This window comes from Diospyros lotus, chromosome 11 (genome assembly GCF_014633365.1).
Source record: "Diospyros lotus cultivar Yz01 chromosome 11, ASM1463336v1, whole genome shotgun sequence".
NCBI lineage: Eukaryota > Viridiplantae > Streptophyta > Magnoliopsida > Ericales > Ebenaceae > Diospyros > Diospyros lotus.
In genome coordinates this window covers 14845892-14861810 of record NC_068348.1, presented here as the reverse complement: position 1 = coordinate 14861810, position 15919 = coordinate 14845892, and the positions used below count along the sequence as shown (strand labels likewise).

Sequence of the window (15919 nt, the reverse complement as noted above, 5' to 3'; positions counted from 1 at the left end):
TATATATATATCTATATGTGTGTGTGTATAACAGTGAGTGCATGAAGAAGTTATACATGATTCTTGTAGCAATTCTTTTAAATATGATCTCCAAATCATGTTAGCATATGTTCTCAGATTAAACAAGACTCTTCGTTCTTGTTCCGAGATCTTTATCAGTTGTGTTTACAGGTGTATGTATATGTGCAATTATATCCATACCCAGTGAGTTTGATAACTGGTGCATAAATCTTTCAGCGTTTGCTTTCATAAATGATCTCTAATTCATCCTTAAGTTAGTTCATGTCAATTGAGATTGTTCTCCCAAGATTTCTTTCAGAATGGTGTAGCAATGTTAAGTTTTGATTCAAGATGTAGTCTCTGTTATCGTGAGTTTTATTTCTGATGAGATTCCAGTCATTCGAATGAGTCTTGTGTCATTCGAATGAGTTTTGAGGCATCCGAATGAGTTTGTGAGATTATGTACATACATTTTGGTATGAGCATTGAGCATGACTTTATATGGAGCACTACATATCGTGTGTTAGCATTTATGTGAGCATTGCATTGCATTATGCGCGCCAGGCGACTTGTCCGCGGGGATCCCATCAGTTTCATTTTCAACTCAGTTTATAAGTTGCCCGCCTGGGGGCCACCAGGGGGCTAGGGGCATATTCCCCACAGTATATGCTTATAGTTCTTATGTATGTAGGTTTCAGTTCAGAAAGGTATGTATTATTAGATTATGTGGACCTATGAGCCAAAGTTGCATACCTGCATTTAATTTACAGTTTATGGCATTACATTTTTATTAATGTAAACAGACAGTGATTATACAATACAAGTTCAGTCAGTTATTTATCAGTATCGATATTCTTCGATTCAGCTTCAGTATTCTTTCCAGCTTATTACTTGCTGAGCTTTTTTAGCTCACCTTGTACTTTTCACCCCTCCAGGTTCTAGCAGGGGAGTACCAGAAGTGGGGCCTAGCCGCAGTGGTCTATAGTGTGTGTACGTGGAGCCGCTCAAGATAAAAAATGTCTGGGAGTCTATTGAGTTTTATAGTGTTTTATCAGTTTAGATCTATTTTATATTTCAGTTGAGGGATTGTCCCTTAGACAGAGTTTGTGCTTTTTAGTCTGTATTGACTCAGAGTTTTTATTCCAGTTGATTGGGATGTTCAGCTATGGTATCAGATTTCAGTTTATCAGTTAATTTTATTTTATTTTCCCGTAGCACCTCTTCTCGGGCAGTTCTAGGAGAGGGGGTGTTACAGTCTATATGTTCTTATATATCTTATATGTTCATGTAAATAGAAAAAAAAGTTTAATGAATGCAACTAATCGAGCTTGCTTGATCTACAACCACATGATAGGATGTAGCACATATTTGCAAGTGAGAAAGAAAAAGGTATATTTATTCTTCTAATATTACTTGCCTTCTTGTTATTCATCAAAAATGTATTCTTTTATTTTTTTTCTTGATCACTATATCCAAGAATGACTCAATTCATTATGCCACAGTTGATTGATATAACTAAGAGTGTTGTATAAATATTATAATTTCATTTCATATGCTTTCACATGTTATATTAAGTTTGTTCTATTTTTGTCTAGCTCTTTTCTTAATTATATCATATTTCTTTTATTTTTGATAATTGTACTTGGACAAACCCTCATCCCAATATCAAGTTCATGAATCACCATTTACTCATGTATTTCCTCTATTAAATTCTAACATAAATTGTATAGTTTTACATTATACTAACTTACATTTAAAAAACAATAGGCTGATCCAACCACAGGCCAATCACTTGATGATATTCCTCTTTTTAAAGCAACTTATTACAATGAAAAAAGTCAAAAGTGGACATCTCCAAAGGCCCAGGCAAATTATGTAAGTTGTGATATAGACATATTTGAATCACTAAACTTCTCATTTTACATTTTTTATGCTATGTTAAAATGTTATGATGTTATACTAATTATCTTTCTCACTACATTAGGAGATGATGTTGGAGAAACAAGATGCGGCCTCTGCATCACAAGAAGAAGAAAGTTCAACACTTACTCAAAAAGAAATTTGTGCTTCATCAATAAGGTTGAAATCAGGTTACTTTACTGCTAAACCATCTAAAAAGACTCGGACAACACCAATGAATCATTCAGAAACAAAACAACTTAAACAACAAGTGGAGAACTTGTTACGGTATAATAAGTCAAGAGAAATTGAGTTTGAAGCACAGAAAGAGGAGATCCATCAGTTGAAGAGTATGTTGGCCATTGTTTTAGAAAAAGTTGGAGAAAAACCTCTAGATGAACCATCAAATGCAGAAGATGGTAACAACTCTTAGATGTGTGGGACTTTAAGGATCCAAAGAAGTTGAAAGTTTATTTTGACTTGATATACTTTTTGCCTGTTTGTCTTTATTTGATGAATTATGCTTGGAACATGTAATTGAATATTAGATTTGATGAGTTTTGTCATTTGTGGGATATGTTTTGATGGACTAACAATTTGGATGATGTAATTCGTTGAAATTTGTGGTAGTTGTGCTTGGTATTTTAAATAGGTTGGAATTTATTAACAGGGATGTTTATGGGATTATATGATGAGAATATCATGATAGGAAATTTTTAGTGACAGGTTGATAGACTCTCGCCGTCAAAAGTTTTTGATGATGATATTGTATTATAGTAAAAGAATTTTTGCAATGAGATGCTTTCATCACAGAAACTTTTTGGTGATATCTAAGTCTCTTGATATGTAAATCACAAGTATTTTACCAACCATCACAAAATATTTTCTATGAGGACTTCACTTTATCACACGTACCTTTTGGTGACTAAGTGTTTTGTCACAAAAATTTTCTCATAACGAACAATTTTGATTTTTGGTGAGGAGACAATGTCGCGAGGCAGTTTCGGTGATGAGATAAAAAAAAAATGTGAGAATTAATGATCGTCATAAATATGTTTTGGTGATGGAAATTTTTATGCTAATAGTGATGAAATAATTCATCACTAAAAAGTATTTTTGGTGACTAGATAAGAAGAGACAATGATCTTAGGTGATGAGTTAGGCGACAAGTTTTTTCGTCACCAATAATGCATTTACCGTGATGAAATGATTATTTCGTCACTAAAGATAATCGGCGGGGGACCTACGGTGACGAGTCCATGACGAATACTTGATCATCACTGAAAAGATTCAATGATGAAATTCTATCTTTTTGTGACCACCTAAGGTCATCACAAAAGACCAATTTTCTTGTAGTGGGCTAAGGATACCAAGAAGTTGTCACTAGATGAACTACAAGTCCGAATGTCCCAAATCAAAGAAGGGTAGATCCAAAGGAAGGAGAAAGGAAGAGAAGAAAGATAGAAAAGCATTCAAAGCAACTTGGGATCATTCTAGTGAATCTGAATCATCTTCAAGCAATGAAGAAGAAGAAAAGGCAAACTTTTGTTTGATGGCCAAAGGAGAAAAGAACTCATCTTCCACAGATGAGAAGGTAAACACTTCTGAAATGGATGCATTATTAGAAGAGTTTGATTTTCTGTTTAAAAAACATAAAATGGCTATTAGAGAAATCAAGGAGCTTAAGAGAGAAAATGGTAGATTAGAAAAGAAAGAGGAAGAGTACATGGAAGAAATAGATGAGTTAAATTCTAAAATTAGGAAAATGGTAGAAAATAAACCAAATGGAGTGTGTGCATTAAAAGATACTATAAATGAATTGCATGACACTATTGCTAGTCTTAGGGAGCATGAATGCATTGTATGTGATCATTCTGAGTTACTAAATGAAATAGCATGTTTAAAAGAAAAGAATGAACACTTAGAAAAATCATTTTTAAAATTCTCTTTGAGTTCCAGTAAATTGGATTCCTTGCTTGCATCTCAAAAACCATATTTTGAAAAGGTTGGTCTTGGTTTTGACCCTAGTAAACTAAAAGAGAAAATCCAAAAATCTGGTTCTTCCACTCATCTTACTCATTCTAGTGGTATGCATCATGCTAGAGTCATTAAAGGAGCAAAATATCTCCCTAGAGCTAAATATGCAAAACTAGCTAGAATTAGAAATAATAAAGTGGTTAGAACTAGGAGTTTTTGGATTCCTAAGGGTTTAAATGATCAAAAAGCTAAGGAACATATCTTTGATACGTATGGCTATGATTTCATGTTCTCTAACCCCCAAGGACCCAAAGTTTGGGTACCTAAGGTTCCTTGATTTGCTTAATAGGTGTGCTTGAAGGCCAAAGGCACTTCAAGCCAATGGTTCTTGGACAGCAGATGTTCAAGGCATATGACTAGAGATGCCACCTTATTTTCGTCTCTTAAAGCTAAAAAGCATGGGGGTAATGTCACTTTTGGCGATGGCTCAAAAGAGAAAATTGTAGGCATTGGAAATGTGGAAAATCCTTCTAAACTCATGTTTGAAGATGTCTTATTTGTGAGTGGTTTATCTTACAAGTTGCTTAGCATAAGTCAATTAATTGACAAAGGTTACATGGTTGCGTTTGAAGGTAATGAGTGCTTGATTAAATATTCTTTGAATAAGATTGTTTTAAAAGGTATTAGAGAAGGAAACATTTATGTGCTAAATCTAAATTCTTTATGTGTTAATGATGCTACTTGTCTTGTGAATGATAACTCTATGGATCTATGGCATAGAAGATTAGGTCACATTAGCACATCTACTCTTTCTAAATTAATAAAGAAAAATCTGATTAGAGGAGTGCCTAAATTGAATTTGAATGACCTACATATGTGTGATGCATGCATTAGAGGAAAACAAGTTAGAGAGTCATTTAAATCCAAACAAGATGTTACGACAACTAAGCCATTAGAATTACTTCATTTAGATTTGTTTGGTCCTAGTAGGGTTAAAAGTTTAGGTGGTAAATCATATGCATTTGTGATTGTGGATGAATTTTCTCATTTTACTTGGTGCTTGTTTATCTCTCATAAAAGTGAGGCATTGCATGTTTTTGATAGTCTAATTAAAAAACTTCAAAATCAACAAAATGCATGTGTAATTAAGATTAGGAGCGATCATGGTGGTGAGTTTGATAACTTTGGTTTTGGTGAGTTATGCGATAAATTTGGTATTTCTCATAATTTTTCTGCACCTAGGTCTCCATAACAAAATGGAGTAGTTGAAAGAAAAAATAGGTCATTACAAGAAATTGTAGAACTATGTTAATTGAAAGTGGTTTACCTAAGTCATTTTGGGCTGAAGCAATTAATCATGCAGGTTATGTGTTAAATAGGATGTCTATTAGAAAAGGGCTAAATAAGACACCATATGAACTTTGGCATGGTCAGACACCTAAAGTAGATTATCTTAGACCATTTGGGTGTAAATGTTACATTTTAAACACTAAATATAATTTTGACAAGTTTGATGCTAAATCTGATGTAGGTTCTTTGGTTGGTTTTTCTTCTACTAGTAGAGCATATAGAGTTTATAACTCTAGGACAAAAACGATAGAAGAGTCCATTCATGTAAAATTTGATGAAGCACTAGCTAAGAGTTCTAATATTGAAGAAGATGAAGATGTAGTTTTTGAACCACAAATAGAGTCTAGTTTAAAGAAATCTACACCTAATAGAATGGATTCATATATAGAAGTAGATAAATTGGAAAGTGAGACTCACTTAGAATCGAAAGAAAATAATGAATTAATAGGTCCTTCACATAAGCAAAATTGGTATCAAATTAAAAATAAGCATCGGTATCCTAAAGAATTAATAATAGGTGACATTTCTCATGGTGTTAGAACTAGATCATCTCATGGTGTGCATCCTTTTAGTTCTCTTGCTTTGATTTGTGAAATTGAGCCTAAGTGTATTAATGATGCACTAAAAGCACCCGATTTGGTAATAGCAATGCAAGAAGATTTAAATGAGTTTGAAAGAAACAAAGTGTGGAGTTTAGTTCCTAAACCTGAAAATCATTCTATTATTGGTACAAAATGGGTTTTCAAAAATAAAATGGATGAAAATGGAAAAGTGGTTAGGAATAAGGCTAGATTAGTGGCTCAAGGATTTAGTCAAGAAGAAGGAGTAGATTATGATGAGTCATTTGCACCAATAGCTAGAATAGAAGCTATTAGGTTGTTAATGGCATTTGCATGCTTTAAAGGTTTTAAATTGTATCAAATGGATGTTAAGAGTGCATTTTTAAATGGCTTTATTCAAGAAGATGTTTATGTGAAACAACCCCCTAGTTTTGAAAATCAAAAGTTCCCAAATCACGTTTACAAGCTTTTTAAATCTCTTTATGGCTTAAAACAAGCTCCTAGAGCGTGGTATGATTGTTTATCAAAGTTCTTGCTTGAAAATGATTTTAATCGTGGGAAAATTGATAGTACTTTGTTTGTGAAGCATAAAAATGATGATTTGCTTATTGTACAAGTGTATGTGGATGATATTATTTTTGGATCAACTAATGATTCTTTATGTAAAGATTTTACTAATTGTATGAGTGGTGAATTCCAAATGAGCATGATGGGTGAACTAACATTATTTTTAGGTTTGCAAATAAAACAAAGTGAGAATGGCATTCACATTAGTCAAGCTAAATATACTAAAGATTTGCTATTTAGATTTGGCATGGATTTAGCTAAACCTTGTATTATCCCCATGGCTGCAAATACAAAGCTTGATAGTGACATAGATGGTAATGAAGTAAATCAAAAGCTATATAGATCTATGATTGGCTCATTGTTATATCTTACTGCATGTAGACCCAATATTATGCATGTTGTGTGCTTGTGTGCTAGATTTCAATCTAATCCTAGATAATCACACTTAATTGCGGTAAAACGGATTTTTAGATACTTAAAAGATGCTTCTACTCTTGGTCTTTGGTATGATAAGAGTTCTTTATTTGATCTATATGCTTATAGTAACTCGGATTATGCTGGTTGTAGATTGGATAGAAAAAGTACTACGGGCACTTGTCAATTTTTAGGAAATAAGCTCATTTCATGGTTTTCTAAGAAACAAACAAGTGTAGCACTCTCCACTACTGAAGCTGAGTATATGGCCATAAGTAGTTGCACTTCACAATTGCTTTGGATTAAACAACAATTAGAGGATTTTGGTTTAGAGTTCAAGAATATTTCCATTTATTGTGATAACACAAGTGCTATCAATTTATCTAAGAATCCAGTATATCATAGCAAAGCTAAGCACATAGAAGTTAGACATCATTTTATTGGAGAGCATGTGTTACAAGGTGATATTGTGATTAAATATGTGGATACCAAGAATCAACTTGCTGATATTTTTACTAAGCCTCTTTCAAATGAAAATTTTCTTTTTCTTCGAAACTCATTTGGGATGATTCCTATTCCCTAATTGTATTTTTTTTCTTTCTCATGTATTTTTTGATAGATAACTAAAAAGGGGGAGAAAAAATATGTAGCTAAATAGTGTTTTAAAAGGATAAGAGGGAGACTAAATTAAGGGGGAGCAAGAGCAAGCTTAAGGGGAAATCATATTTTTGTTAAATCATTTAAGTATAGCTTCTTTCACGTTTTTGCAATCATCAAAAAATGGGAGATTGTTGAGTGTAGATTTTGATGATTGATAATTGGCATGTGTGAATGTGAATGTACACTTATATTTTATGTACTAACAAAGCATGAAGCCTTCATAAGGCTTACAAAACTGTTCTCTAGTGATTTCATAACACAGGTTATATATGGAAACTTCTTATATTGATATAGAGAGTTCATTATATATGGAAAGAAGTTTTTAGAGAGCTTTCTAGAAATTTGAGTATTTGAGCTATGTATGGAAAGTTCTTCTTGGAATGGAAAGTCTAGAAGATATATATGTGGAATCCTTGTTCATATATGGGAAGTTCAAAATATCTATATGGAAGTTTTTGAGGAGATTGGAGTAGTCCACTATATGGAGTTGCCATATATGTAACTTCGCAACATGGCATTGTTAATGTGGCATTTTGATGACATGGCAGCCACGTGGAGCACACTCATCAAGGCTACATCATCTCATTGGTCTAGATATGGTAAGAGAATCATGGAGTAAATTTAAAGGTTCCTAAAAGCTCCTCTACTCAGTTAAATATGGAAGAATTTTTTTGAATTGCATTCAAATGTAGAAGTTAAAGATTCATCCTTATTGTTCAACATTAATGGAGTAAATTAAGGTTTGAAAGTTAAACCTTGATAGATATTACTTTCCTTTATTGCTGATTCTCTCTCATTAAAAGGATATGGAGACTCAAATCATGAAATCAAGTATCCTACTCATTATGGCTAATTGATATCTTCATTATGGGAGAACATTCTAAGGATATCTTGCATATATTCAGCTACACAAATTGATTCTCTACTTGTCAACATTTTTAGTATGGAAACTTGATCAATTAAGGGCTTTTGAAGTTATAATTGATATTTTCATTGTTGGACAAATTTGACTCATTATTTGAGAATATTTGGCTGCATTTTACACCATTTGGAGATTTAAATTCAAATTTCAAATCGGCTATTCTTATTATGGAAGCTAAGGGGTCAATTGCTCAATCAAAGGTGTTTGAAGATCAACTAGAAGTCAGAATTGATCATTTCTAATTTATGGATGATTTTACAAGAATTATGAAAGATTTTGATGATATTTTAATCCTTAAAATCAGCCATGCATTACTAGAGTTGATTTGCTCATTCAAGGCTGATTGGGGATCAACAAAAGTCAAAGGTCTTGAAGATCAATCAAGTTAGTTGATAATGGAAGGTAAATCAATAATTCAATACGAAAGGATGAGATTGGCTTGAAGACTTGACACATGGAGGGTTGAGATCGATCAAGGAAAGCCTACTCTAACACTATATAAAAGGGTCTCTTGAAGGCTTTGGAACAACTTTTGGAAGGCCTATTATTCTCTCTAAATCTTTCTATTCCTCTATCTTCTTGAGAGAAAACTAAGAGAGTTCTCTACGCTTCATTGTATTATTTTGAGAGAACCTTATTTCTCAATCACTCTATTCTTATATCTTGTAAAGAGCGTGCAAAATCCAAACTAGTGAGTGTGAGACTCCAGAAGTAGTTTGGTGGTGGTGAAGCCAAGTGAAGGCTTCAATGGTTGTAACAAAAGTTTCATGTAGTGGATTTGGTTGAAAATCCTAAGGAAATCCTTAGGTAGTGGATGTAAGCCATAAAGGCCGAACCACTATACATCGTTATGTTCTTCTTCTCTTCACTCTTACTTATTCTTGCTTGATTATATTTGTTTGTTTTTGGTCTTGTGCTATAAAATGGCTGAATCCTAAAGCCTACGTTCTTGGTGGTTATTTTGATTATATCCTGATTTGCTTTAATTGATCATTCTTTATACTCATTCAATATTCCATTTGGTTTATTTAAAGACTTGTAATAGTGTGCATTCAAATCACTTGTTTTCACCAAGTTGTAATTTGAAGAGTATATTGGACCAAAGCACATACTAGCACAGCTGGTGGATATCATATTATCCATATAATATTTAGGTGCTCTCGTACTCTCAACTACAATTTTAGTTTGTATTAAATTTATTTTCTCATATATATTTGTGCATAAGTTTTGCATTAGAGTTTTTAAAAGGTGTCAATTCACCCCCCCCCCTCTTGACTAGGTTAGAACTCAACATCTTTCTCACATTCTAGACAAAAATATTTTGACAGGACCAAATTTTAATGACTAGCTCAGAAATTTAAAACTTATTTTAATGGAGAAGATAACGTATGTCTTGGATCAATCTATTCCTATGGAACTTCTCGAGGGGTCCAGTGAGGAAAAGCATGTGATTTTTGAGGAGATGCATGACCATGAATTTAGGGCAAGGAACATCATACTTGCCTCCATGAACAATAAGCTTCAGAGGTAGATGAGCATATATGGGGCATAGAGTAGGACCGCTAGGTATGAGATATCAAAGCAGTTGTTCTAGGCTCGGATGTTGGAGGGCACAGATGTTGGAGATCATGTGTTGACCATAATTGATTCAATTAATCAGTTGGATGCACTATATTTCAACATGGATGTGGATCTTTAGATTGATTTAATCCTGTAATTGCTCCCTAAGTCATTCTCCGAATTTATCATGAACTTTAATATGAATAAAATCCAAACCACGCTCCCAGAGCAACTTAACATGTTGAAGTCAACTCAAACCCAAATGAAAAGATAGGGCAAAGAAAGTGTTCTTACCATTACCTCAACTTCAAGATCTTTGAGGAGGAGATCTATAATACCCAGAAATTTTGTAAGCTATTGCCGTTAAAAAAATGAAACATCTTTCGAAAATTTAAGGGTCTCGGGATGCATATGTAATTCTTGGAAATGAAATTTTGTGGAAGTAATAATGGCGGCCAAAATCCCAAGTGACACTTGGCGCCATGAGATGAAAATAATGATGGTGGCTAAATCCCAAGGGACACTTGGCACCATAAGATGAAAGTAATGATGGCGGCCAAAATCTCAAGGGACACATGGCGCCATAAGATAAAAGCAATGATAGTGGCTCAAATTCCAATGAAATGTGGCATAAAACTATTCGTCGAGAGGTTTGATATGTCATGATTAGGCCCAAATCTCTAAGGCCACTTGTCATAAGGGGAGGAAATTCATGATTAGGGTGCAAATCTCAAGGATAAGTGTCAAAATCCTATTAAACCAAGTGGTGTAAGCATGATGAAGCCTAATCTCCAAATCTAAGTAATGATGATCTAGATAACACTTGGCACCATGAAATTGGAACACATGGAGAAGCAATTATAAGGCTCAAATATCAAGGCCAAGTGGCCTAATCTTACGGCACTAAGTGGAAAAAGATGGTGAGAATAATGATGAGTTATGATTAAGGGCGACACGTGGTGAAACGGGGTTCGCCGAACATTTCTATAAATGAACCTCTAGGGGAAGGAATTTGACCATTCCAAAAGGAGAGAAAAGAGGTCATTTTGAGAGGTTTCTATGTGAGGATTATGTTCTTAAAAGAGAGGGGGAGGTTCTGCAAAAAATGGAAGTGAATGTGGTGGAGAAACGAAGGAGATATGAATGTTCGATGAAAAATTGCATCTTGCTGGATTTTGGGCCAAAATAGTCATAAAATAGCAAGGTAAGTCTGGTTTTTTGTTATAATCATGTAGAGCATGGAAAAAGGAAGCTATAGAAAAAAATGGGGGTCGAATCGAAGTTAAAATGACCGAGTTATGGCCGAGAAACAAAGGAGATCGAAAGTTGTCTGAAAACAGGGGCGACGCGTGAGCTTCACGCGCTAGGCTGGGGCTGCACGTGGCAGCATGTGAGGCCCCTTCCTGGGGCACGTGAGAGTGTGTGCAGACTTATTGTTTCTTGAAATTTTGCAGTAATGACCCTTGATTCAATCCTCACACTTTCATGTAAAAATATTTGACATTTACCTTACGAAAACTCATGTGAACTTCCTCCGAAATTCTTGAACTCACTCAGTAATAACCCTTGTTTCTTGAACGCGCTCTGGAATTCTGATATGAATTGATGTGAACTCGAGATGGAATGAAGCCAAAGGAACCCACAAAAGATTAAAACGAACCCTAGAAAAGCCAAAATCAGATATAAGGCAAAGAATTCTCGACCCATTGATTCACAAACCAAGAACCTAGATTATGTTAAAACTAGACCCGTTGATGTGCGGAAACAAGAATGAAGAATTGTGTTGTTAAACACCACAAAGACTGCCCAGATCTTTGATAAGTTCAGGATTTGAATGCCACAAAGAAATCACTCTGTAATACCCCATATTTTCGTAAGGTTGCCACGTATTTTAAAATACCGAAAAATGGGCTTTAATGGGCAATTAGTTGTTGAATCAGCTGCAAGGAGTGCCCGAGAGCCTAGATGCTTAAGGAAAGTGATGTGACATCGTCAAGCATCTCGAGGTATGATTTATGGCACCGAAAGAAATTGGATCGGGAACGGTTCCCGATACACCTAAAAAGGGCAATTATGATTTAGGCTGAAATACCGAATTATCATACGGGGCATCCAGGAAGTCAATGGAACCCGAAGGAAATTCATATTTGGCATGTAGAGTAACCCTTCAGTAGTTTTTGGAAGAAACAAAAGGGTTTGTAGCCAAAACGAAGATTCGGGCCTAAGTGCAGTTTTCCGAAATTGATAGAGGGAGGTCGAAACAATATTTTTTCGGAATTTTAAAGAGAATGTTTTAGGATATTTCAAAGAGTTATAAAGGTCTTTAAAGAGAAGTTTAATTTTTTAGCCAGGGGTAAAATTGTAATTTTTGAGGTTCAGGTAAAAGTGTAATTTACCCAAAAATTAGGGGCATTAGCGTAATTAGTCCTTTCTTCGGGGACTAAAATGCAATTAAAAATTGGCCTAGGGACCAAGTTGAAAAGGGTCTAAGTGCAATTACCTGAAAAAGTTTGGGCCAAAGTGTAATTCTCAAAACCTTTTTCTTAGGGGCATTTGGGAGATTTAAGAAAAGCCTCATAAATGATTTTAGAGATAAGGATGAAGTCTCATGATGACATTTGAGATAAGATGAAGGCTCATGATGATTTTAGAGATAAAGATTAAGCCTCATGATGACTTTAAGGATAAGATTTGATTTGATTTGGATAAGATTTGATAAGATCTTATTTGGATAAGATTTGATTTGATAAGATTTGATTCGGATCAGAATGATTAGAGAATATCTGGGAAGATTTGGAATGATTAGAGAATATCTTAAAAGATTTGTAATGATTAGAGAATATTTTAGAAGATTTGAAATGATTGGAATATCTTGGAAGATTTTCAAAAGATTTGAAATGATTATAACTTACTTGGTGCCCAAGTTTCCAAGCCTATAAATAGGGTGCCATGGCTAAGGGTTTCCTCATTCTAAGTTGTGATAAATTTGTGCTAGACGAGAGTGCTTTGAGCTTAGTGGATAGAAGGCTTTTGTTCATAGAGAAGAAGAAGCACTTGGGCAATGTGTGAGGAGGAGCTTTGGTCAGAAGACTTGAGGATTTACATAAATTGCGAGGAATCCCGAATTAAGTCAAGGTGAGACTCCTATACTCTAAATCCTATTTTTGTTCTCTTATGTGAGACTCCTGTACTTTGTGTCTTATTTTTGTTCTCTTATGTGAGACTCCTATACTCTAAATCCTATTTTTGTTCTCTTATGTGAGACTCCTGTACTTTGTGTCTTATTTTTGTTCTCTTATGTGAGACTACTATTGCATGAAACGTGTTTTGTGTAACGTTTTTGTACGCAAAATCATATTGTTCTCTTACGTGGAATCATGTTGCATATACGAAATGTAATTTCTTGGAAAATATATGTTGTTGGTTTTCAACTATTGCATTTATAAAATTCGTGTGGCCATACTGTTGTACCTATCTATTGTTGTTCGAGGGCAAAAGTCGGATATCCCCCGAGAGGCGCTATGCATGCGCCATCTAGAAAGCTCTCGTGGGGAAGACCGTGAGTCTAAGGGACAGTGGATGTGGTGTTTGCATGAGTTCTATGAGGTCGGGCCAAGGTGACATGATTAGGGACCTCCCGAGAGGCGCTGTGCGTGCGCCTTTGAGAAAACTCTCGTTGGAGGAGGCTGACATGTTCTCGAGGCACTTCAGAGTAGTCCTCGTTTTTCTCATATGTTTTATACCTGTTCATGCATTGATATAAACTGTTTTTGGAGCTCCCACTAGAAGGTTCATCTTCTAATTGGACTATGTCCCTGGAATATTCAAACGTTCCAGGTTCAGCAGGTGGCTCTAAGGGAAAGAAGATAGCTGAAGATTAAGTTATCTGTTGTCGTATGTAGCATGTTTTAGCTATGTTCTGTTGAGGTTTAGTTTTGTTAAATGTAAGTATGGCTCGATGTATAATTGAGGTATTTAGTTGCTATCTCTTAATGATGAGTCTCCATGTATTGAAGTATTTGAAGATGTACTATGGTACGGATTCTCATGATATAATAAAAGTGAATTCAGTTGTGTACCATATCAGGTTTCGATTATCGCTTTCGCAATTTTTATGATGTGTTGGGGGGGTTTGTTCAGAATTCGGTACTTGAGATTTAAGATATGTATCGTGATAAAAAGGAATTTATGTATATTTTGGGACCCAGCATAGTGACACGCTCGGTCAGAAAAATCGGGGTGTTTCACACTCCTTTGATAAGTTCGAAGCTATGTTCATTGAAGAACAATATAGAAAAGAGAAATCTCTCAAATTTTATTCATAATCTTCTCTCCTCCTTTTTCACAATGGAAAAGCCTTTAAATAGACAAAAATAATTAAATCCTAATTCTACTTCAAAACTAATAAAAATCCAAAACCTAGTCATAAACAAAATCCTAAATCTAATGGGTTTTAGTTAGCCCACTTCTAATAGAAGTAGGAATAACAAAAGTAACCCAATCCAACTACAAGTTGGACTAATAAAACTAACCTAATCCAAATCCAACTATAAGTTGGAATAGTAAAACTAACTCAATCCTAAACTATATAGGAAATAAGTAAATAACTTGCTAAAAAGGAATTAATATTTATCCAATTCTGACACAGTTGACTCGATTGACTGATCCGATTGCGTTATTTTTAGTTGGCCTTCCATGATTCTCATCAGGTGGGGCCCAGGAAAGAGGTCTCCCAAAGATGGTCTAGAGTGAAGATTCCCAAGGGAAAATGTTTCCTATGTGGACAAGACGAGCATTGGAAAAGGAATTGCCTAGAGCTTTAGCATGACCCTAGAGAAAAGCGGGGGGAAACTCAAGGAGCAAGTATTCCTTCTTCCTTGCTTGTGATTGAGATGATCAATTCTATTGGTCAATCTCCTGTTACCTAGATTTTAGATTCTAATGCATCATCTCACATATATGTTTGCATGTAAGATCTTCAGAAAAGTGGGTAGTTTCAAAAGCGATAAGTCGTCCTTAGAGTGGGGAATGGAGCATTTATTGATCTATTAGATATAGGGACTTCTTCTGTTACTTTGTCTACCAGGCATGTATTAAGACTTAAAGACTATTTATATGTATTGAACGCTATACAGAATGTTATTTCCATTCCTAAGGTTGTAGAAGAAAATTATGAATTTTCGTGCTCCAACAATATTTGTTATATTCATTTTGGAAATGAATGTGTTGGAATGGATACATTGGTTAATGGTCTTTATGTCTTGGAAATATATGAGTCAATGAGAGATGGAAATTCTCACGATATCGATATGGATCTTAAGCATTTATGACACCCAGGCTAGGCCATATTGGTGAAAGGAGGATAAATGAGTTGGCCAAAAGTGGATTTATTGATCCAGTGGATTTGGAACCCGCTGACTGCTACGCTACCCTGCACATTTATTTATCAAAACAACAACCAAATTTATCAAACATTAATCCTTTTGTTAAAGCAGGTATAGGGCGATTATACTCGCCAGTGTGCAAGTGTGCGTGTAGTACAATTTTAAATTTATAATTCGGTGAGTCCGAGTCGGTTCACAGGGAGATTATTTTGGATGAAAAAAGAAATCACTGAATATTTGATTTTAAGAGGTGATTAAGATAATCTAAAGGAAATGATTAAAACTAAATTAACAATGAGTTTAAGTAGCTTGGGTCAAGACAATTTCAGTGTCAAAACCAATTAATTCCCAACTTAATAGAAAAGATCAATAATATTCATCTGAATTAAGTTTTGCAGATCTATGAGTAATTTTAGTTCAAGATAATGATAATTCTTGTTTAAGCAATCTCCATACATGGCATGGAAATTCTAAGTCAAGCAATTATCATAAATTGAATTATATCCCACAGATAGAATTTATAGGTACAGATTAATCATTTGGGCTTGGGTATGAAAACATTTCCAGGTCTAGCAATCTCTATACGTGGCATGGAAACTCTAAGTTAGGCTTATGCTCCAATCCAA

The 15919-nt window shown here is 34.6% G+C and overlaps 1 protein-coding gene across 1 annotated transcript; it reads left to right on the top strand.

The window, feature by feature from the left end:
* The first annotated feature begins 3286 nt into the window (after nucleotides 1-3286).
* Nucleotides 3287-13790, top strand: LOC127812740 (uncharacterized). Its single transcript, XM_052353262.1, has 3 exons — nucleotides 3287-3493; nucleotides 4226-4508; nucleotides 13747-13790. Exons 1-3 carry the CDS (start codon nucleotides 3287-3289, stop codon nucleotides 13788-13790), a joined length of 534 nt encoding a protein of 177 aa, XP_052209222.1.
* Nucleotides 13791-15919: the final 2129 nt, after the last annotated feature.

Excerpts from the sequence above, each read along its gene's own strand:
- LOC127812740 (XM_052353262.1), top strand. The coding sequence starts at position 3,287 with ATGAACTACAAGTCCGAATGTCCCAAATCAAAGAAGGGTAGATCCAAA. Across the intron at positions 3,494-4,225 it reads CATCTTCCACAGATGAGAAG|GTGTGCTTGAAGGCCAAAGG; the intron begins GTAAACACTTCT and ends TTTGCTTAATAG. Across the intron at positions 4,509-13,746 it reads TTACATGGTTGCGTTTGAAG|GTTCAGCAGGTGGCTCTAAG; the intron begins GTAATGAGTGCT and ends CAAACGTTCCAG.